Below are 24066 nucleotides of genomic sequence, written 5' to 3' on the forward strand. Positions count from 1 at the left end.
CGCGGGCACCCGCCCCACACTGGCCGGCAGCGCAGCCCGCAGCTCGCCGCGCCCCGCCCCTCCCCCGCGCGCGCGCGCTAGACCCACTCCCCGCCCTCCGCGCCGCCTGCTGCAAAGCCTCAACCGCCGCCAGAGCCAGCGGCGAGCGCGCAACCTACCCCGCCCAGTGCCTCGGCCCGGGAGGGGGAAGGCGAGGCAAGGAGGGAGTGACAACGGCAACGGGCCAATGGGAAGCCCGGAGGGCTGAGGGGGTGTCGCGCGGCCACGTTTTTAGGGTTGGTTGCATCGTGCGATCCCCCAGGAGAGGTCTGGAGGGCAAGGCTGCTGTGTTTTAGCATTGCGGAGAGCGGGCTGCGGAGTAGATACTAGGGGCGGCTGGCCAATGGAACGCGGTTTTAGCAGATGCGTGAGGATCTGCTAAAACTCACTCAGATGCGTGAGTCTTCCAGGAAGGACTCTATCGGGGTTCCCCCCACCCACTCATTTTATTTGGCGGGGAGGAGACGAATAGGGATGCTTATCATCGCTGCTTTTTTGCTCTAACTTTGCACATCATAACATCTCTTCAATGAGGAAGACGCGGATCCCCTCTGACACTTGACCTGAAACACCTACCAATGCCTACATTCAGAGCTGCGAATGCAAGAAGAAAGCGGGTGTTCTGCCCGATCGCCCCTTCCCTTCCCCCCACTTTAAGTAAACTATCTCAATGAGTCTAAGCTTTATGCTCAGAAATGAGAAAGTATTTCATTTTTTAACACAATAATGTATGTGAGAGTTTTTTGCAAACTGTGAAGCAGCTTTTAAATAAGAAGGGGTATTTATGGCAGGAGGTTGAGACATGGAAGAGAGGAAAGGAAATCTCTTTTTCCCATAAATCTCGGCCAAACTGCACTGACTAATCTGGAGGCACAAGAGAGCAAATACTGGGGTTACCAAGATATTCAGCCTAGTAATAATAACAACCCCATATGAGTGCCTACCCTGTGCTTACTGTGGATACCATGGTTTTTGTCCACCCAGCAGCCTAGACGAACAGTTCTAAAAGTAGGGTCCTGGGACCAGCAGCATCAGCATCACCTGGAAACTTGATGGAAATGCAAATTATTGGACACCATCCAGACCTACTGAATCAAAAATAGTGGGCCCCAAAATCTGTTTTAACAAGTCCTCCAGGTAATTCTGATGCAGGCTAACATTTGAAAAGCAGTGGCCTAGACTGTAGTGAAGGGGCCACTCAGTCAGTGAGTCACAGTGATCTCTAAAGTGTTTCACAGTTTCCCAGACTCTTTCACACCCATCATACCATTCTGGCCTCAGTTCAGTCCTACTAGTCTGCAAGTCTCCTGACTCTGTTCTGTCTTTTTCCCACTCATTTTAATGTGTGTCCTAGAAGAGCCTAAGTTGTTAAGAATTTACTTCAGTCTAGCAGCTACTTTCTAAACAAGGCAGCTCCATTTCTAGAAAACAGGAATTTAGGATGGGCTGGAAATGTAGAACCACCCCCACCTCCGCTACACAGTATCAGGCACAATGTGGAAACACAAGGCCACAAACCTTGAGCATTTTCAATGGTGAGGGAAAGGCAGAATGTGCCTTTGAAGTCGGTGGCAGGAGTAGACAGAACCAGTGGGGGCAGATGACCTCAGTGCAAGATGTCAGAGTCTACTGTCCCCTGCCTGACTTGCCCCAGTGAAGTGCAGGGGCCCTACAGACCCTGGGTGGCAAATGGTGAGCACATGTGGACACATGTTCATGACCTGACTCTAGGCTGAAGAAAAGTGGAGGCAGTCGGTGTGAAGCTTTAAGGGAGCAGAGGCCATAATCATTTTGAATTATGTCTCATTTCCATACTAGGTTGAAGTTGACCTTGAGTTTGATGTTTATAATATTTTCATGTACCCATAGCATGATGGACAGATTTCCTGTTTGTGGGCATAGTTAGCAGGTCAACAAAAAAGTGGTGGGTTTCATGAATCAGCCAATACTTTACATTCCATTTTGGAGAGGCAGCGTTGTGCAGAGATTAAGAGCTCAGACTCTGTGGCCAGACTGCTTGGGGACAGATCCTGGCTCTGCTCTCCACTGACCGTGTGATTGGAGGCAAGTTGTCTAACCTCTTTAAGCCCCAGTTTCTTCTTTCAGAAGTGGGGATACCAACCTTATAGGGTGTTGGGTAATGTATGTAAAGCACTTAGACATTGCCTGGCACAGAGTGAGGGCCATGGCTTTAAACAGAGATGTCATCCAGCTTCAAAAAGTTGAACATTCCACTCCAGTGGTTCTATCCTTGGGAGTTCAAATGTGTCTCACCCATTTCTGACTTTCACTGAGTGTCATATTATAGAACAAATATGCTACTGCCAAAGAAGTTTGGGTGAGAAGTTGTGTAGAGAGCTGTGTGACCTGCCATCACCAGTTTGAAGCTGATGACAAACTTTCATCAGTCATAGTTGATTCTTGAGTACCTAAAATAAAGAGAACTTGAAAATACTTTGACTGAAATTTTGTTTAAAGGATTAAATCATTCTATCATTCTAGGTTTCTTGGGAAAATATAGGCATATACTATATTTTGACGTTCAAGATAAGACAAAAATTTACAGGTTTACAATACAAGAGATTATATTCAGTATGTAGGAGTAGCATTTTCCATTTTGCTTTGGCACCACTGGTTAATTATAAATAAATAACATGGTGTAGTGGGAAGGACACTGGTCTTGGTGTTAGAAAATACATGTAAGAATTCTGGTTCTGTTACTCCCTGTGTGTTCTTGGGCAACCAAATCACTTAACCTCTCTCATCCTTGGGTTTCTCATCTGTAAACAGGGGCTAATAATATCTATCCTCATATGGTTATTTTAAGGATTAAATTAGACAATGCATGTGAAAACACTTGACACATAGTATGTGCTCAGTAAACCTGAATGAAACAAAAATAATTAACAAACTTGTCCAAACCCACTGCCTGCCAAATTAGAAAGGCAGGATTATCCCACTAAATTTAGTGCTTTTTGGGAAAGGAAATCCCAGTTAGGCTAATGGAAGGGGGCAATCCTGCTAATATCAAATTTGCTAAACCAGTAAGTGTATAAACAAGGAGGATAAAGATTAGGGTTATGGAATCCTGTTATCCTTGTCGACAGCCACTTCATTTACCTTGAAAAACTGATGCAGCTTTAATTGTAGAAGATAAGGTGCCAAGATCAACAGGTAAGCATAAAGTAGATTTTTTTTTCTTTTTGTAAGAGCAACTAACTCTAAGAAATAAAAGTCTTCTCTTTTTCCAATAGCAAGAGTCTTATAGATTATCCAAGGATAATTAATTATCCTATTCTGCAAAAATTCTTTAAAAAAATTTAAACATCAAATGAGTTGTCAGGGAGCTATTTTAAGATTTAACATAGTAACTAGAGTGCTTTGCTTAGAAGGTAAAAGTACTCTCTTGAGAAACCAGATATCATAATTTTGATCACTGTATTTTGATACCAACATCATTACAAGTATTCCTTTGTTAATGTAATTTTCTTCCCTTTCTTTTGGAGATTTCCACTTCCACTCAATGCTCTCCCTAAAAGAAACTGGGTTCCGTTGGATTAGGAGGTGTAAACTACGCAAATAATCGTCAGGGAGATTGGCTGGTTTGTTGCTGATGTCACAGTCCCACCACCTAAGTACAGGCTTTTTATTGGCTATTGTAAGAGGCAGGCAGGACTGGGAAGGCTGTGCATCACTCGTGAGTTGGAGAAATCTCTTGAGTCTAAACTAAATTTTACCCTGTTTTTTACTTAAAATGTATTCAGAAGCATTTTCCAATATGTTATTATATTTTTCCATGTTATTCCATATGCTGTTACTTAGACATATTTCCATGTCTTGGTAAACATTGTAAATGATTGTTTACCATCCTGTCAAGTGAGTGTATCATGGTTTATTTAACCACTATCCACTTTATTCTTAGCTATTTGTTTCAATTTTTTGCCTTCAGGTATAAAACTGTAATTACTATTTTTATTGAGAAATAATATATATTATTTCCTCCATAGCGTAGACTCTCTGATACCTAACTAGCAATGCTATAAAGGAGTAAACAAACCCAGATTGCCACTTTTGTAAACATTTTTCTAGCAGCTTTCCTAAGACTTGGCATGGGAGATCCAAAGTTTGACTCTTTCCTTGGAGCGGTGAATCTCCTATCTGTAATACAAAAAAAGGGGAAGTTCCTGCTTCTCATTTCAGGTAGGATGCATATTCTTCATTCTGGGTGCTTGTTACTTCTTAGTAATGGGAGAAAAGTCACAAGCATCATGGCCATGAACAGAGGAGGTTTGTGAAGCGTAAACTTAAACCCTGATTGTACTGCTCTCTGTGAGAGCCTGGGACTGGTAAAATGGCTGCTTTGTGTCCTTTCCCATCTCCATAGGGAATCCATACAAACCTCTGGACAGTCTGTTACTTAAAGCTGAAAATGCTAGACCTTAAAAAATCAGAAAAAAGAAGAGAAAATATCAGCTTTGCTCAGAGAGAATCAGTTGTTTATTATTTTACATCTGAAGATAAATATCTATGGCAGTTCCATCTATTATTCTATGTGGTACTTTTAAATATAATAATAAGAGCAAGCACAGAAAACTATAGGTGTTTAAAGAGAACCATAGGTGTTAGCCATTTTGCTAGGAACCTTGTGAACTCTCTCTTAATCCCCATGTCAAATCTGCAAGGTAAGGGTTATTCACTCTACAAATGAGAAAACAGGCTCAGAGAGATTATACCACTTTCATAGGCCTGAGAGCTACACACTGCTCTGTCTGACTCTAAAGCTAAAAGCCTAATAGCCTAATAGTCCTTTCACAACTGTAATTTTGAGCCACTCTTGTGGTAAAGAATTTATCAATGAGTATTAGACTACAATTAAATGTATCTCCATTCATTCAAATATATTTAGGAAATAAATATCATTTACAAAGGCTTTACAAGATGCTTGTGGAAGATAGAGAACAAAAAAAGACATTGGTCCCTGCCTTTGGACTTAAAGTCCAGTTGGGGAAATGAGACACAAATGAAATGTAAAACAGCAACATAAGATTGAAGTGGTAATGTCTGTCAGTACTCCAAGGGGGAGATAAGTACCACAGTCCAGAGAGAGAGAGATCTCTGTGAGGGATTAAGATGACTCCAAGGAAGAGTTTTATGCACATTCATCCATATCACAAGCGTTAAAAGGATAAAGTATTACTTTAGAATGATTCTGAAGCCTTGAAGTAGGTAAGAACTATATAAATCATCTTGAATATAGAATCACTCAATATTTGAATCTCTTTAATTTTACATCTGCATGTTATAGAATTTTTGTGGCACATTAGTGATGGGAAAAACTTCTTTTTTCTTTTTATTCCCTGAGACCATAGAGCAGTGTTTCTCAAAGTATGGTTCATGGACTATCAGCAACATAAATCACCTTGGAATTTAGTTACACATGCCGATTCCTGGACCCCACCCCAAACTAATGGAAACAGAATTTCCAGGGGTGGAGCTTGAAAATCTGCACTTGAAACAAGTATCCTAGGTGGTCCTTTTTTTTTGCGGTAGGCGGGCCTCTCACTGTTGTGGCCTCTCCCGTTGCTGAGCACAGGCTCCGGACGCGCAGGCTCAGCGGCCATGGCTCACGGGCCTAGCCGCTCCGCGGCATGTGGGATCTTCCCGGACCTGGGCACGAACCCGTGTCCCCTGCATCTGCAGGCGGACTCTCAACCACTGCGCCACCAGGGAAGCCCACCTAGGTGGTTATTATGCTCACTAAGTTTGAGAACCACAGATGTAGGTGAAGACTTGGTTGATCACATTTATTGATAGATTTGTGAACTAGTAATAGCTCCTTTTTTATCAAGCACTTACTATATGTTTGGAACACACTCCTTCTTAGTCTGTAAAACAAACTTTGTAGATAAGTATCATAATCTCCATTTTACAGTAAAGGAAACTGAGGCTCAAAGAGGATTAAAAATTTGCCCCATGTCACCTGGCTAGAAAGAGCTAGCCAAACCAGTTTTGTTTGACTTCAATGTCTATACTTTTCCCACAGTGCCTACTGCACTGTTACTTTGGGATTGAGTGCCTATTATATGTCATATAATTTCATTCTAAACCTTTCAATACCCTCCAATGGTACTCTTGCCATGTAAGATAACTAAGATTCAGAGATATTAATATATATCTCAAAATTACATTCCACCAGTTGGAACAGAGCTTCTTATTCTAGTATGACTTTTCCTCAATTTTACTTCCTCCTGACAGTTCCTAAAACCTTTTTCAGCTCTGACTATTGGGGCTTCCTTTCCTTGTTGTTATTTGTCCTGACCCTTTGCACCTAGTTCGGAATAGCAAACCATAAGTTGAAGTCTATGCTTCGTTTTTAATAGCTACCACACCTCTTCCCGACACAGGAATGGAGAGCTCCAGTCTGTCTGAATCAAGAGGGAAATGTCAGTTGCTTGAAAAACCTTCTGCTGATCTTGTGACTGCAAAGAGAAAAAGACAACTTAATCAAGGAAACCTTTCCTGGGAAGGGGGAATCACACTATCCCATGTGAGATCTTATTCTGGAGCATGCATGCTTGTGTTATAAATCATTTTCAGGGAGTCTCATATGGCCTTGGGGCATATCCAAGCAGATAGAGGGACAAAGGGCTGTTTTCATTGGTGAATCTTCCAGGCGTGCCTTAAACCTCTCACAGGGTGCTGGTGAAAGAAGACAGTACTCTCTTTCAAGATACAATGACATAGCACAATTCAGTAATATATAGCTAGAGCCATATAAATGTCTGTACCCTTTCACCCAGTAAAACCCTCCTGGGAATTATCCCGGGAAATAATTCAAAAGAAGAAAACAGGCAACAACACACCAAAAAATGTTTATAACAGTGAAAAACCTGAAGCAAACTAAATGCCCAAAAATAGGGAGTGAATGACTAATAGTGGCATAGCAGTGTAATGGAATATCAAGCTGCTGTTAAAAGAGAGAAATATGGAGAGTATTTAGAGACACGAAAAGCCTCCTTTAAATAATATAAAAGGAAAGCATTAGAAGGCAAAATTGTGTTGAGCTAGAATAAGGGCTTTGTGGTTGGATGAACCTGTGTTACTAGCTGGATGAACTTAGACAAGTCACTTAACCTGAGTCTCAATATCCTCATCTATAAAATAGGGATAGAAATATATATCTTTCCAGTGTTGTTGTAAAAATTAAAGATGATATAAACGAAATGATAAAATTTTGGATAAAGCCTGGATAAAGATGGGAGAGGAGTGGTAAGAAATAATCATAAATTTTAAGCCAAGATATGGGACTATTGAAAATTCTATTTGAAATGAATTATTTTTTATGATATTTTAAATTTAATACTATTTTTTCCCTTTATTCCTCCTCACCCTTAAAAAAAAGTCATACTCCCAGGATATGTGTGTCCATGTCATCTGGAAACCTGCTAATGGATCACTAAGCCCTATTTTGAGAAAGTTCTAGATCAGTGTTTCTGAAATCAGCTCCAGGAAGATGACAGGAACCCTAAACACTGACACACAGGAAGTCACTCAGCTAGGTTCAAGGCCTGCTTTCCAGGCACTTAGAGTTGTTTTTTTTTTAACATCTTTCTTGGAGTATAATTGCTTTACAATGGTGTGTTAGTTTCTGCTATATAACAAAGTGAATCAGTTATACATATACATATATCCTCATATCTCTTCCCTCTTGCATCTCCCTCCCTCCCACCCTCACTATCCCACCCCTCGAGGTGGTCACAAAGCACTGAGCTGATCTCCCTGTGCTATGCGGCTGCTTCCCACTAGCTATCTATTTTACGTTTGGTAGTATATATATGTCCATGCCACTTTGTCCCAGCTTACCCTTCCCCCTCCCCATACCCTGAAGTGTCCATTCTCTAGTAGGTCTGCATCTTTATTCCCGTCTTGCCCCTAGGTTCTTCAGAACCTTTTTTTTTTTTTAGATTCCATATATATGTTTTAGCATACGGTATTTGTTTTTCTTTTTCTGACTTACTTCACTCTGAATGACAGTCTCTAGGTCCATCCACCTCACTACAAATAACGCAGTTTCGTTCCTTTTTATGGCTGAGTAATATTTCATTGTATATATGTGCCACATCTTCTTTATCCATTCATCTGTTGATGGACACTTAGGTTGCTTCCATGTCCTGGCTACTGTAAATAGAGCTGCGATGAACATTGTGGTACATGACTCTTTTTGAATTATGGTTTTCTCAGGGTATATGCCCAGTAGTGGGATTGCTGGCTCGTATGGTAGTTCTATTTTTTTTTTTTTTTTTTTTTTTGCGGTATGCGGGCCTCTCACTGTTGTGGCCCCCCCCCATTGCGAACCACAGGCTCCGGACGCGCAGGCTCAGCGGCCATGGCTCACGGGCCCAGCCGCTCCGTGGCATGTGGGATCCTCCCGGACCGGGGCACGAACCCGTGTCCCCTGCATCTGCAGGCGGACTCTCAACCACTGCGCCACCAGGGAAGCCCAGTAGTTCTATTTTTAGTTGTTTGTGTGTGTGTGTGTGTGTGTGTGTGTGTGTGTGGTACGCAGGCCTCTCACTGCCGTGGCCTCTCCCGTTGCAGAGAACAGGCTCCGGACGCTCAGCGGCCATGGCTCATGGGCCCAGCCGCTCCGCGGCATGTGGGATCTTCCCGGACCGGGGCACGAACCCGTGTCCCCTGCATCGGCAGGCAGACTCAACCACTGCGCCACCAGGGAAGCCCTATTTTTAGTTTTTTAAGTAACCTCCATACTATGTTCTCCATAGTGGCTGTATCAATTTACATTCCCACCAACAGTGCAAGAGGGTTCCCTTTTCACATGTAGAGATATATGTGAAGCTTGTTGGGTAGTGTTCCCTCTCTCCTCTACAGTTTGGGGATGAGGAATGTTCTCATGACCAGAATGCCTTCCACCCACCTTTGTTTCAGAATCCTAACCCTCACCTGCATTAAACCTCCACCTTGCAGAGCTTGATTCCTGAGAAAGGGGATAGGCTGGAGGATGATATGAAATATTTTCTTTTGGCTAAAATATATTGAGCATACTCTTTGTGTCAGGCATTGTGTTTCGCACATGTGGATAGATACATACTAAGCCAGTTGGAAAAATGTTTTGGAGCTCAGGTTTCAGAATTTTCCAGAAAATGTCTACCAAAATAATACAGACAGGGACTTTCTTGGTGGCACAGTGGTTTAAGAATCTGCCTGCCAATTCAGGGGCCATGGGTTCCATCCCTGGTCCGGGAAGATCCCACATGCAGCGGAGCAACTAAGCCTGTGCGCCACCACTGAGCCTGCACTCTAGAGCCTGCAAGCCACAACTACTGAGCCCGTGTGCCACAACTACTGAAGGTCATGCACTTAGAGCCTGTGCTCTGCAACAAGAGAAGCCACTGCATTGAGAAGTCCGTGAACCACAGCGAAGAGTAGCCCCGCTCGCTGCAACTAGAGAAAGCCCGCGTGCAGCAACAAAGACCCAACGCAGCCAAGAATAAATAAATAATTTTTTAAATGCTTTAAAAAATAAATTTAAAAAATAAAAATAAAAAGATAATATAGACAAAGAAAAGGGTGTTGATAGGTTTTCAGCTATCCATCTTTCTCCTTCCAGGATCAGCCCAGAAAGATAAAAACATGTGTTACAAGGTCTTATTCTGGGCAGGTAAAGAAATTAACCAAAAACGAGTTCCACCAAAATGCCAGGCAACATAGTGGAAAAAGGATCAAAAACATTTAGACTTGGAAAAGCATTACCAGTCTTCCAATCTTACTGATGAGAAATGAATTGTGGCAATGTTCAGCGCTTCTTCTGGAAAGCTTTGGGTCAGTTACTCTAAAAAATTTCTGGAAACTTTGTTCTACTTTGTTCTTCTACTTGTTCTTTTTCTTGGCAGTAAAACAAAGATTACCTCTGTTTGGGGTTATACTAAATTTCTTTTGATTGTTTTTCCTTCCCATACTCTTCATCCTAACAGCCAGGGATGCCACTGATGAAATATTCAACATTGGAATGATACTTGATGTATAATTAAATAGAATACATTTAGCAATTCTGTTTTATAGACCTTTAATCTTCAAGTTAATGAACCTGCATGTAGAGAATCTCATAAACAAAACCAAAACATTCTTGGAAATACATAATTTCCTTGGAAAAATACATAATCCTGAATGTATTTACTACAGGGAGGAAAGAAAACATTTATTAAGCACTCTTATGTGCCAGGAAAGTTACTAACTGCTTTACACATTATGTCATTTAGTCTTCCCAACCCTGTGAGGTAGGCATTAGCTTCACTATACAGATGAAGTAACTGAGGCTCCAAAAAGTTAAGTGATTTGCCCAGGATCACAAAGTAAGTAGCATGACAGCTCAGACCAGAACTCAGGTCAGATTCTGACTCCCGTGCTTTTTCCTATATTTTTACAGGATTTCATTTCCAAAGCACTTTCTCTTCCTATGGCTCATTCCATCCTCCCCAAAACACAGTGAGCTTAAACACAATCATAGAATTCTCCCTTGTAGCAAGTCACAGAGCCAGGATAAGAACCTAAGCTTGTAGCAATCATCAGCATCTCAGTTTTCTATTATTGAATGCTTTCTATGTGCAAGCCTCTGTACTAAGCATTTTTAATACTTTTTTCCCTGTTTCAATTCTCATAATAACCTTATGAGGTGGTCATAATTATTATCGCATTTGATGGATGAGAAGACCAAGACTCCGAGGGGCCAATGACTTGCCCAAGATTATACAGTAGCAAGTCAGGACTAGAAATCGGGTTTGTAAAAATGATACCACAATTGATAAAAGCAGTTGTCATCTATTAAACACATCATGTGTCAGATACTGTTTCTTAAAAAGACTTTTTATTTCTAAGTACTTTGAGATTTATAATTGGCATTGATTTATTAAAATATTTATTTATCTATTTATTTAGGCTGCGCCAGGTCTGGATTCTTAGTTGCGGCATGCATGCAGGATCTAGTTCCCTGACCAGGGGTCGAACCCAGGCCCCCTGCATTGGGAGCGTGGAGTCTTACCCACTGGCCCACCAGGGAAGTCCCGGCATTGTTGTTTTAAATGCTCACAATAACCCTATGAAGAAGGTACTATTATTCCCATCTTACAGATGAGGAACTAAGACTTATAGATAATAAGTAATGTCTCCAAGGGCATACAAAAGGGAAGGGGTAGAACTAGGATTTGAACACAGGTCTCTTTGACTCCAATTCTGTTTCCTTAATCCTCAGGCTTTGCTGATTCCTGTTCTGTCTCTGTACACTTTTTCTACCCAAAGTGTGGTCCACAGACCAGCAGCATTGGCATCACATGAGAGCTTGTCATAAATGTGGAATCCCAAGCCCTACCCCAGACCTACTGAATCAGATGTGTATTTTAACAAGATGCCCACATGAGTCTTGTGCACATTAAAGTTTGAGAGGCACTGCCCTGCAACACACCAGCAACATACAGAATAAGCAGAGAAGGGAGGAAGATTGTCTAGAATAGGGCTTCTCAAACAAGTTCCCTTGGAAATCAGTTTTGAGCTGGAAAGAGGTATGTTCTGCTGCTCAACTCGATAACGGTGATCTTTTCCAATTCACAAACAAAATTAAGTTAATGAATTATGTTTTCAGATCTTCCATAATTTTTCCTCTCTTCTTTGTAGTTGAATATCACTTGCCTGTTAGTAAGTTTAGATGATGACAATTGAACAGTAGTAAAGAAATACCTATGGAAAGCTCAGAAATGTTGTTTAATTGTTTGTTGTATTTTTTTCTTTAATTTGTGGGTTTTTTAATTCTTGGACTTGTGATTGTGATTTTATGGTGCATAACAGAGAATAGTCATATTTTCTCATAATAAACTTGTTCCTAACTCACATTACAGAATTCAATGTTAATGTCTTTTGGTGTTCCACAAAAAGCACCTGATTCCCACCTATATGAACATGAGGATCAAGTCTTCAGAATCTCTCTAGAAATCATCTAACCTAGAGGGACTTGCCATAGGAAAGTAAAGTTAGAAAGAGTAACGTATGTCTCACCTAGTCCTCTTCCTTCAAAGAGGATCAACATTAATAGATACAAATATAACCTACTGGTTCTTTCCGAATAGAAATATGAGTGGTTTTTAAGCCATATTCTCCTCTGTGTTTTTTTAAATATTCAAAAATATCTAGAGTGAACATCCAACAAATACCTAATGAACACTTACTAAATGACAGGCACTCTTTTAGGTGCTGGAGACACAGCAATGAACAAGCCAGACAAAAATTTCTCTTCTGGATTGGTGGTTGCCAGAGGCTGGGGTGAGGGTGAGGATGAGGGTCGGGGGCAAAACGGATGAAGGGAGTCAAAATGTACCAACTTCCAGTTACAAAATAAATAAGTCCTGGGATGTAACGTACAGCATGGCTACTAGAGTTAATAATACTGTACTGCACATTTGAAAGTTTCCAAGAGAGTAAATCTTAAAATTTCTCATCACAAGAAAAAAAATTTTTTAACTATGGATGGTGACATATGTTAACTAGGCTCACTGTCATGATCATTTTGCAATATGTACAAATATCAAATCATTATGCTATATACCTGAAACTAATGTAATGTATGTTAATTATACCTTAATAAAACCCAAAATCTTGGTTCTGATGTCAGTATCTTTGGGCCTTTCCTCTTGGGCTGGTCAGATTCCTTAAAGAAGACACTGCAAGTTTCCTCTCTGGAGAGTAAACATCTTATAGCTAGAGATCTAGGAATTGAATGCAGGAGGAGGGTTGGGAATCTTCACATCCAGTATCCATTAGTTCATTCAATCTCCCATTTTATACAGAGACCTCTGATTCAGCCCTCTCTGGAGAATAAATACTTCAGTCTTCTTTTGGAGGAGTGGGGTCAGGGGGACAGTTGAAGAAGGGGAAGGTGACTTGGAGATCTAACTGCTCTTAAACAGCTTTCAAAATCCTTGTTTTAATCCCTGCCCATGGTACAAGATGTACATGGCAGCCCTGTTGTCCTATACACAGTAGCTAGGAGGGGAACTACTGTTACCAATTCCTGAGACTTGAGGGATTCTGCAGTTTACATCAGGTTGGGTCTCAGCTTTTCCCACTTTGGGTTTCGGATTCAGGTTTTTCCAGGGTAGTAACTTAGTTAACACTTGTCCATTTGCTTTCCAGCTTCTACTTTGTTCTTTGTTTTTGCTACTGGCTCCTCTCATTATTGGGTGCTTATGCTTTTAAAAAAATTCCATTACTGTCATTTTAGTGGTGTCCTAGGAGGGAACAAAAGTAGTTCTGTGTGTTTAAGTGTTTAACACTCATCACTTGCAGGAAACACTTTCCTATACTAAACTTAAATCCTCTCTCATTATCATTCAAACCCTTATTCTCCCACATTTGTCCTTAGAATTAGATATTGGAATAAAATATGTATTTTTACTTGTAGGTGATTGTAATTTAGGAAGAGTTCACTGTCATTCACACCCTTTAAAGTTTTAAATAGCAGGAAAAAATTGATCACTTTCCCCAGCAGATCAAAAATGGAGATGAGACATACACATATTAAAAATTATGTATGTAAAAGGTTAGTTACTGCAGCATTGTTCATAATACCAGAAGACTGCACAAAACCTAACGGTCCATCAACAGAGGACCTGTTAATTAAAACATCCCAATCCATATGGTAGTATAATATACAGTCAAAAAGGATGAGGCAGATCTTTATGTTCTGCTGTGGAAGAGTCTGTAAGGGCAGAATAGAGTAAGTATAGTATGCTGTATTTGTGTTTTAAAAAATATATTTATATAGTATCTACATCTGCAACAGTAGTTACCTCCTGGGAGGGGAACTAAGTGACTGGGAGACAGGGAGTAATAGGACGACTTAGTTTTCCCCTGCATACCTTTCCCACCATTTGAATTTTATACCATAGTCCTATATTACAGTAAGTTCCCTACATACGAACCTTCAAGTTGCGAACTTTCAAAGATGCGAATGTGACATTCCATCAATGTCAGGCGTGAGTGAAATTGCAGCTTGCCCTCCGTCTCCTATTGCTGATGATCTTTCAGCTCTACCATCTCCCACCTCCCACCTCCTCTCCCTCCTCCAGTCAATAATTCTTATTGCCTGTTCACTCAATGCCAGCCCCTGTATGCCAGCTGTTGAACTATACTAGTGTACTTTTCAAGGTACTGTACTGTAAGATTAAAAATGTTTTATTTTTTGTTTGTTTGTTTTTTATATATTATTTGTGTGAAAAGTACTATAAACCTATTACAGTACAGTACTATATAGCTGATTGTGTTAGTTGGGTACCTAGGCTAACTTTGTTGGACTTGCAAACAAATTGGACTTACGAACGTGCTCTCAGAACAGAACTCATTGGTATGTAGGGGACTTACTGTACTTACTTTAGAAATAAAGAACTAATGAATAGTTTTTAAAAGGATGAGCTCCATGAACTTTACCTTACAGAATGCTCTCCCTGATTACTTCCACCTAGCCATGTTTCACCCCTTCTTCAAGATGTTAATTCCCAATTCCTTTTTTGGACAACTCCAGCTCAACTACTCTCTCATCTGATCTCCTTTGCTAAAAATTACTGTGTGTGGCAAATCATCACACATTGCTTTGTGACACCACTTCTTCTAAAAAGTAGTATAAACCATCTTGCATTAAACTTTTCATTTTGTATTTTCATTTGTTTCACTGAGCCTTTTAGGGGTTGCAATGGTCTTTGAAGGGGTCTTCAAAGATAAAGAATGACAAATGGAGAATACGTGAGCAAGTAAAAGGGAAGGAGAACATGAGAAGGAATTTGAAGTTCCTCCTTAGGGGCAGACTTCCACGCATTTACCAAGTAGAGATTCATGTGAGCCAGTGACCCCTTTTTATACAAAACTAAAAGCCCCTGGATAGGTAAAACCTTCCCATTTTACATGGAATTAACCCAATTATTAAAACATCAATTAGCTAAGAGCACTTGCACTCAAGGAATGAGAGGTTGGAAGACTAAAGCAAACATTTTGAAGCAAAACTCACAAAATTTTAGAGGGCATAAAGATCAACTAGCCCAAACCCTTACTTCACAGGTCTCAACGCAAGGCATTGGGGAAGTTCAGACTCAAACTCAAGTCTCCTCTTAAATTCTGTTGGGGAACTACACTATCCAGCCTGTGGGAAAAGACATCTGGCCTGGGTAGAAGATGGGGTCTTTCCACAGCAAGAAAGACAGGAGGGCTCTGTGCCTGGAGAAGAGGAGAAAGAAAGCAGGAAGTTAAAAAGAAGTGGTTGTCAAGTTTTGTTTTCTTCCTAATTGTGTCCCAGGCTCCGTCACAGTACATGTCACTAGGAGTCTTCCATATTAGCAGAAGCCAAATTAAGATAATCAGAACTGGTTTGGAAGGCTACTAACCTCAACTTCCCCTTACCCAGCTCGGTCTCTCTACTCAAGAAACCAACTAAACTTCAGCTTACAGCTCTTTAACGACCCTTCTACAACCCCCCTTCCACACCTGGAGAAGGAAAGTCTGAAAAGGAGAATGCAATGCAAACATGAGGGGTTTCCCTATTTCCGTGGTATTTTCAACCGCTTCCCCATTATCTACTGTATTGGAAAGTGAGAGCCATTTAGGGTAGCCATGGAGACAGTACTAGCCTCAGTCTTGTTTCCTTACTTTTCTTTGCTATTAAAATCTTTCGCTCTGATTTCAGTAAGGCACCCCTACTTCTGCAGGAGTCCGGGCTCTGCAGGTGCTCTCTCTCCTCAGGGACACTTCTGTAGGGAGTAGGAACATGTTTTTAAATCGGGAAGAGCATGTGAGCTCTGTATGAGAACGGGGGAGATGTATACCAAAGGGCGGTCGGTCGCATCCACAGTCTCCAGGTTTTGGAGCTCGGCCCCAGCCCAGACTACAAGTCCCAGGAGACCCCGCAGTGACGGGGTGCTCCGGTGATCGTTCCCTCACTCCTCTGGATAGTGGAGATAAAGGTTCCGTTCGCGGCGCACTGCGGTTTGGTTTGTTTTCAACGGTGGTGACGGAGCTTGGGAACACGGCCGACTGCAGGCGGGGGCGTCAGGAGGCGGATTCCTCCTGCCCTAAGCACTGGGGGGCGGGAGGAGGGGAGCCGGACCAGAGGGCCGGGCACCAAGCCGCGAAGGCAGAGCAGGCTGAGGCGATGGAGGGCGACGGGGTGCCGTGGGGGAGCGAGCCAGTCTCGGGTCCTGGCCCGGGAGGCGGCGGAATGATCCGCGAGCTGTGCCGGGGCTTTGGCCGCTACCGCCGCTACCTGGGACGGCTGAGGCAGAACCTGCGCGAAACGCAGAAGTTCTTCCGCGACATCAAGGGCTCCCACAACCACAGCTGTCCCTCCTCCCCCACGGAAGGCGGCGGGGCTGAGCGCGGCCCTGCCGGCGATGTCGCCGAGATCGGGCTGCAGGCGGGTAAGGAGGGTAGCCGTGAGGAAGACAGGGCTGGAGAGGCAAACTGAGGGTGGGCCGCACCCCTGCCCCTGCAAAACAACCCCGGGAAGAGGCGGAAAGTGGAAGAAGGGCCGCGTGGCGGGGCCCCCGGGCCTGAGCTGGCCGGATCCGAGATGCCGTGGGAGGGCATCTCTCGGGGTGGGGGAGGGGAGGGGCTCCAGGGACTCGGCCGCGGGGACCAGGGGGCAAGGGGCGCCCGAAGGCAGGAGTGCCAGGAGCAGGATCCAGGGGACCGGGCTGTGCACGGGCGGGAGCGCGGAGGGCCCCAGTTTGAGAGGGCGGAGGTTAAGCCTCGGAGTGAGGAAAGTTGCTCTGAGTTCGGGGATGAGCAGTTGTGGTCAGAGTCCCAGTTAGGGGTGGTGGAATGGAAGGATGGAGGACGGGCGGTAGGCAGGGAGCCCTAGGAGGCCAGGGAACTGTAGTGGATTTTGTGTGTCCGGTGTGTGTGTGTGCCCGCGCGTCTGTGTGTTTGATTATGTATGTGAAATACGCTTACATAGATCCTGTGGCAACTCTGTGAAACGAATGTACTGGGGAATGGGGCTGGGGTCGCTAAAGGAAAGGATGTCTGATGGGTGCCAGGGAATTGCCAGAGATGCGGATTGTGTTTAGGGTGAAGAAGTTAGATAGGGAAAGGATCGTTTTTTGGTCCTGAAACTTGACTTGATTCTCTCTGGGAAGTGTTAGAGGCCCTAAAGCATTTAAAATCGTGCGTCTTTGATCTTTCCTAATTTCTTGCTTCCTCTTAAACTGCTGTTGGTGGGGAACTGGAGGGTTTGATAACTACTTGGTCTAATTAGGAAATAACAGGTTGGTTGGAAGAAGGGACTGGCATCCCATGCAGACAGACACCTTGGGACAGTATAGCAGTCAGTGGGTTTCACTGAGTGATTCTCTAACTAAAGTGTGTATTAAGATTAATGTTGAAAATATCTCAGGCTCTATCCCACAGATTGATTATGTCTAGTGGGTGGGTCCTAAGAATCTAAACGCAAGCCATGGGTAGGGATTCTGACGCAAGTGGGCCAGCAAGCACATGTTCAGAAACACTAATTTAGATGCTGACAGCAAATTTGAACATGAGGCGTAGAATGCAGTGAATTCTTAAACTCTTCAGAGTTTGTGTGTTGGGCCCTATATTTCCAAAGTTGCATGTTTAATATCCTAAATTTGTCTGAGACTCCAGAAATGGTGATAAAAATAAGATTCGGATTGATGATATTCCACTTATTTGGCCTGGATGTAAATAAAAAAGCTTTTATTTTACCTCATGGGATAAGTGGGACGAGGGGGGATGACTAGCTTTTCTGAAGTTGTGGTTTTGCCATCTTCTGCCCAGAGATTTGTTATTCTTAAAATGGACCCATAGAGGGGACTAATTTCTGTGAGGCTATCAAAAACAGTTGGTGAGAAGGGCAGATGTTTTCAGGGATGAGCCCCAGAACGTGTACTTTCACCCTCTCCCTCAGCAATGCTTTCCAGCGGCTTTCCCTGCTCACAAGTTTTTCTTACAGCTTATCTTAAAAAGCCCTCTGTTGCTGTAATTTTATAACAACTATTTTAGAATTACTACTGATAAAAAATCAGAGAGTAGATTCACCTCAGAGAAATGGAGGTTTTCAAGGCACCTTGGCTGGCTCTTGTTTTTATTCTTTAAAAGCCAACTTAAGAAATACAAATGCACCTTTGTATTTTGCCTCATTGGCTTTTCTAGTTGACTGCATCATGAACTAATCTTTTCGTATTTAACTCTCTTCACCCTCTGGAGTCTGTCCATCTGAAATAAAAACCAGGGGAGGGTACAGATGACAGGACTGGGAGCCATTTGATTTTGTTCCATGAAATGCTTCCATTCCTTTAGTGTGGGGAGTTTTATTTTTGGAGGTGAAAAGGAACATCAGGAGAAATTAGTGAAGTGGCACTTACTATGTATATTTTGGGGATGCCATTTTCCCAGCTGTTTAGGTGATTGTGTTAGAAAGTAGAAACCATTCCTTAAAAGACAACCAGCTCTTGTTCTCTCCCTTTACAGACTATCTTTACAAGGTCAAGTTCATTCAGAGACCGTCTCAACTTTCTTCTGTGAATGTTGGTTTCTGATTAATAGGAACTTGAAATGTTAAGCAAAGGAACACTCAATTCTTAACCTCAATTCTTAAAACCTCTTTTGAAGGTTTTTATCATCGTTTCAGAAAGGAAGTGTCTTCTAGGTTGGATGTAGTATGGTATTTGAGCAATTGAAGATCATGGATTAACTGTAAATTTTTATTATTTCACTTTTAACCACAAAAGAGATGGGAAGGACCCCCAAATAATGCTTCCTTCTTAATTTTCACAGTTTTGAATCCACTGAGGACAGTGTAGTGAGTATATAATGTACATGATGTTTTAGAAGTTAAAAAGTAGGTGGAATCTAAAATGAGAGTAGCTCGGCCTGTACAGGGAAAACTGAATTATAAGTGAAACTGCCTTGATTCAGTTCCTCCTTTTCTTCCCAAAGCATTGGCCTTCTTTTCACTTAACCATAGGGAATGAGAGCCCCTCTATCTGTTGATTTTCCTCTGTCAGAGGGTTCAGAAGTCATGAGATAAAGGCTTTGAGCACTTCTGAAGACAGGCAGAGTGGAGTACTACAAAGTAGCAGAGGGAGAAGTCTTTTTCTTGTTTTATGATCTAGTAGAGTTCCAAGCTGTTGCAGTGTATCATAAACCACTCAATTTTAAGAAATTGGAATGACTCAAATGTACTTAGTTGGAATGCTTTAGTCTGTGCTACATTCCTTTCTTCCTGGTTCCACTCCTTACTAACGGAGTGACCTTGGGCAGATCACAACGGCGCTGTGCCACAGTTTCCTCATCTGGAAATGAGGATTATAATAATAGTAGTTGCCTCTAGGGTTGTTGGGAGTTAATATATGTGTTTAGAACAGTGCCTGGTAAGGTGCTATGCAAGTATTAGCTATTACTAGTCAATAAACATTTGAGCACCTGGTAATGGGGTTAAAGAGTAAATACAAACATTGGTCTTGGCCTTGGGTTAGTGGAGATCAGTCTTCCCCTTCTATAGTTTTCTGCTAAGAAAGAAAAAAAATTATAATTATCATTACAGTGCACCTGTTTGTTTACATTGGATGAGGGAGGAAAAGGACTAGGAAGATCTGAACCTGGCCCTCTAGAAAGGGATAATCTAATCTCAGCCATATGCATATGCAACATATAAAGTAGAAAATCTGGAAAAAGCTAAAGGTAGATTATAGGCATTTTATGTGAGTTGCAGTTCTTAGGTTTTTATAGCTCTTTGCCGTTGGTTTGCTAACAACTTTGTTTCTCCAACATCCTTCACCCTCTTTTGGTTGCCAGAATTAAAAGGGAGAAGAAAAGCACTAGTGTACTTATTTATTTAAGAAAAGCCCTAGTGCACATTTTTCTTGGACTTGTTAGACAGAAATTTGTATGGATAATACAGTTTAAGTGGCAGAGTGACATCTGGGCAAGGGATGGAAAGTTGGGAAAGAGGACATTCTTTACAGCCTGGTTTCTTATAGTTGCCATCTTCATGGGGCTGAGGGGTGGAGGGAAGTTGGTTCTGGGGTAAAACAGCCAGAGACTGGGATGGGTGTGCCTTCTAGTAACTTGCCATGATCTGTTTAGAAGAGCTGCCTCAGCATTTCAACAGAAGCTTAGCAGAGATGGTGCTATAACTGTGATTCTTATTTGTTACTTTTATTACCTTAGATGAACAAAACCCCATTTCCCCAATTATATCTAAAACTTTCACTTTCTCTCAATTTTCTTCCTGTATGAAAGAAGCATATAGTAGTCAAAAGGTTTAACCACCATTGTTTTCTGGTGTAACAAGTGGAAAAAAAAAAAGTAGTCAAAAGCAAGCACAAGCACTTGAATCAGACCTGAGTTCCTCTTCTAGTTCAGCCTTTTATTAACCGTGGGACTTGGGGCAAGTTACTTAACCTATTGGAGTCTTGGTTTCTTCATATGTAAAATGGGAGTGATACAGAATGCCACATATTGTATGAGTCCATCTATTTGAAATGTCCAGAACAGGCAAATTCATAAAGACAGAAAGTAGATTAGTGATTGCCAGGGGATGGGAGGAGAGGAGAATGAGGAATAACTGCTAATGGGTATGGGATTTCTTCCTGGGGAATAAAAATGTTCTAGAATTAGATAGTGGTCATGGTTGTACAACTTTGTGAATATGCTAGCAACCACTACATTGTGTGGTTTAAAAGTGTGAGTTTTATGATATGTGAATTATATCTAAATAAATAAATAGAATGGGAGTGATAATGTCTACCTCACAAAGTTGTTGTGATATTTAGAGATAATATACATTAAAGCACTTAGCACAGGCATATAGTACTAAACATATGTGACATTTGAGTGTGTGTGTGTATGTGTGTATGTACTTGGTGAACATTAGATTAGGAGGCTGGAACAGGGGGGTCGGGGGAAGAATAAGAGGAGTGACGAATGGAATGAGGGACAGAACAGTTTTGAGCTGAAGCCAGATTTAGGCCCAGGTCTCTAAGCTCCCAATTCCCGTTCTGCTTCTGTGACTCCTCCCTTGTTCTTTCCTGATCTGGCCATGGAGTAGAAAACGCACCCTGGCAATGGAGAGATTACGTTACAAGTGAGTCATAACCCAGGCTCCATAGCTTGACATGGAACCATAATCTACTTCAGTGGGAGATTTTATCTGATTGAGTGAGTATAATGTGACACTACCTACTCAAGCCTTTTATTCCAATTTCCAGTCCCTTTCCTTTCCCCTTCCTAATCTTCCTTGGCTAGGATAATCTGTTTCCCATGGCATGGGGCAGCGCACTATTAAAAAGGCTTGGATAATTCTGCCTGCTCTTGAAAGAAAAGACATTATTACCTTTAAGATTATTATCATTTGCAATATGTTTAGTTTAGTCTTAAAAGGCATTACTGATTTCAATATGGTTAGTTCTTCAGCCTTGCAAGTAGCATTTAAAGAAAGCATGTATTTAAATAAAAATCCATCTTGTCTTTAGATTTTGTTATGCTCTGTCCACTTTCCAAGCATCAGCATTTATTTCTCCATGCTTCTCTGTCTCACTATGTTAAGTCAACAAAGAATCTTCCTGCAATAAATGCACTTCTCAAAAGCAATCTTTTGAAAATATGTTACTAAAGTAAAGGGAAATATGAATTTCACCTTAAACCTATTGCTCAATTCCTATAGGCTCAGGACATACAGATCATGTTTTTATTTACTTATTCATGTGATAGCTATGGATAGATTTGTCTTATCTTGCTTACTAGATCATGAACTCCTAAGGGTAAAGGCTGTTTTATTCATCTTTGTATCCCCTGCAATGCCTACCATAGTGCTTTGTACATAACAGGCAAGTATCTGTTAGATCGTTTACATATCTGGTAGATACTGGAATGATGTTTTTTTCCACTCCAGAAGGACAATTTTTCCCCCATGAAAGATATGGGATTTTGTATCTTTGCCCACATTTTCCTGTCTGGGCCCCTAAAACAGAACAATGATAAGCATTTGATAGATGACTAATTAGGCTGGAGCTGCCAGTATCCCAAAGAATGATTTTCATGTCCCAAAGAATGTGTGCATGCAATACCGGAGCTTCACCATGATATGGGAAGTAAATATTCATTCACTCAACAAATCTTTATTAATGCCTAACTTTGTACGGGGTACAGGACACACAATGGTGAAACATTGCCCAACTAATTGATATTTTTAATTCTAAGCTGATGTTATGAAAGAAAGAGGATTTGTGTTTCATCATGTTCCCTCTAGAGGATTTCCTACACATTGGTTTCCTGCTTAACCATTGGTCTTTGAGGACAGGAGGATAAGGCATATGAGAAATTCTAAGATTAAATGGCATTGATAAAAACAGGTGTTGAGATGCTTTACTAGCTTTCTGACAGTACAGGAAAACTAGCCCCAGTCCGTCTCTGGGATGGAATAACTATAATTGTCTTGTTTGCATGGTTCAAAATCATAATGCATTCATGAAGATTGTTGTTAGGGTATCTTTTATCTTCATCAGAGGTTACTCACAGGGATGCCAATATGAAGCGTGTGAGGAATGTGGGTGGATGCGGTTTTTTCCCTAACAGTTTTAAGACCTAAGGTAAGGGCTTCCCTGGTGGCGCAGTGGTTGAGAGTCCGCCTGCCGATGCAGGGGACACGGTTCGTGCTCCGGTCCGGGAAGATCCCACATGCCGCGGAGCGGCTGGGTCTGTGAGCCATGGCCACTGAGCCTGCGCGTCCGGAGCCTGTGCTCCGCAACGGGAGAGGCCACAGCAGTGAGAGGCCCGCGTACCGCAAAAAAAAAAAAGGACCTAAGGTGAATTTGCTCTTTACTTTATGTAGGAAAATAATTCACCTCTAGGGATAGTGGGTTTTGCTTCCTACGTGGTCCAGGGAATCTGAATGGTGTCATTCATAACAAGAGTGTAGAGTCCCTGTGAAAGATGTAGCTTTTCTTTCATGACTCTCAGAGGTCTGACTGGAGTCCCCTGTAGGATTTTCAGTCTAAATATAGGCCACCCCATGCTTGAAAATTGATTCCATTCTTTGCCAAATGGGGAGTCTGGTAATCTTGGGGATCCTGGAACTTGACACTTTAACAGAGGAGAACAGATGTAGCAGTAGTTATGTGCCCCCTTGCTTAAAGCTGTAAATCAGCCTCTCTGAGAAAGTCTCCTTATAGATAGTATTCCTCCAAAGTCCAAACCAAAACTCTCTGAAGGAAAGTTGGTCAGAGCATGGGGACTCATCAGAATCCCCTGTGGGACCCTGGTTGAATTGCCCATCACATGCGGTGCCTTCTTCTGTCGTATTTAGTAGGCAGTGTGCAGTGTGAGTGGTTTGGACATGTCCCCAGCCTGTGGGGTGCCATGTGGCTGTGGGAACCTTTTGACCGCAAGTCTTTGGAGTTGGGCTTTATAATGTGCTTCCGTTCCCTGGGGTGGTGTTCTCTGGGCAGGAAGATGGGAAGTAGAACTTGAGGATTGTTGTGCTTTTCACTTGTTTAATAAGACATCAAAACTATCCCAAAGAATAGTAATAGCTTATGTATTCATAAAAGTCCTTGACTATTAAAAAAAAAACCCTCATACTTCTTTTAAAAAAATGCTTTTATCACTTTTATTTTACTCAGATATAAAAAAAGGTCTAATTTTAGCTTCATCAGATTAAGACTTCGGTGTGTTATTTATGCCAGACAGATTTTACCCTTTCTAGTTTATATAATGGGAGAGAATTACATTTCCCAGGGTTTTCTTGGTTAAGCCAAACTTTCCAGACTAAAGACTAAGTAAGGCCGTATCATAAAAGCAACTGGATAACAAGACTAATTTGAATAAAAGCTCTGTTTTTATTCAAATTAGAGGGACAGTGACTGAACCAATATGGAGCTTACTTTTTAGGAATATTCTGTGCAATATACTGTAGCCTTAACTTTTAATATTATGGAGATATGTAGGGGCAAGAAGGAA

General features: G+C 41.8%; 1 protein-coding gene across 3 annotated transcripts in view; it reads left to right on the plus strand.

The window, feature by feature from the left end:
• Positions 1–16106: 16106 nt before the first annotated feature.
• Positions 16107–24066, plus strand: part of DSTYK (dual serine/threonine and tyrosine protein kinase) — a 56547-nt gene continuing 48587 nt past the window's right edge. For all 3 annotated transcript variants that reach the window (XM_082614216.1, XM_082614217.1, XM_082614218.1), the window contains exon 1: positions 16107–16505. In XM_082614216.1, the coding sequence (XP_082470342.1) occupies positions 16241–16505 (265 nt within the window). In that variant the 5' untranslated portion in view covers positions 16107–16240. The remainder of the gene's footprint in view (positions 16506–24066) is intronic.

The sequence above is a fragment of the Mesoplodon mirus genome (genome assembly GCF_964341445.2).
Source record: "Mesoplodon mirus genome assembly, chromosome: 3".
NCBI lineage: Eukaryota > Metazoa > Chordata > Mammalia > Artiodactyla > Ziphiidae > Mesoplodon > Mesoplodon mirus.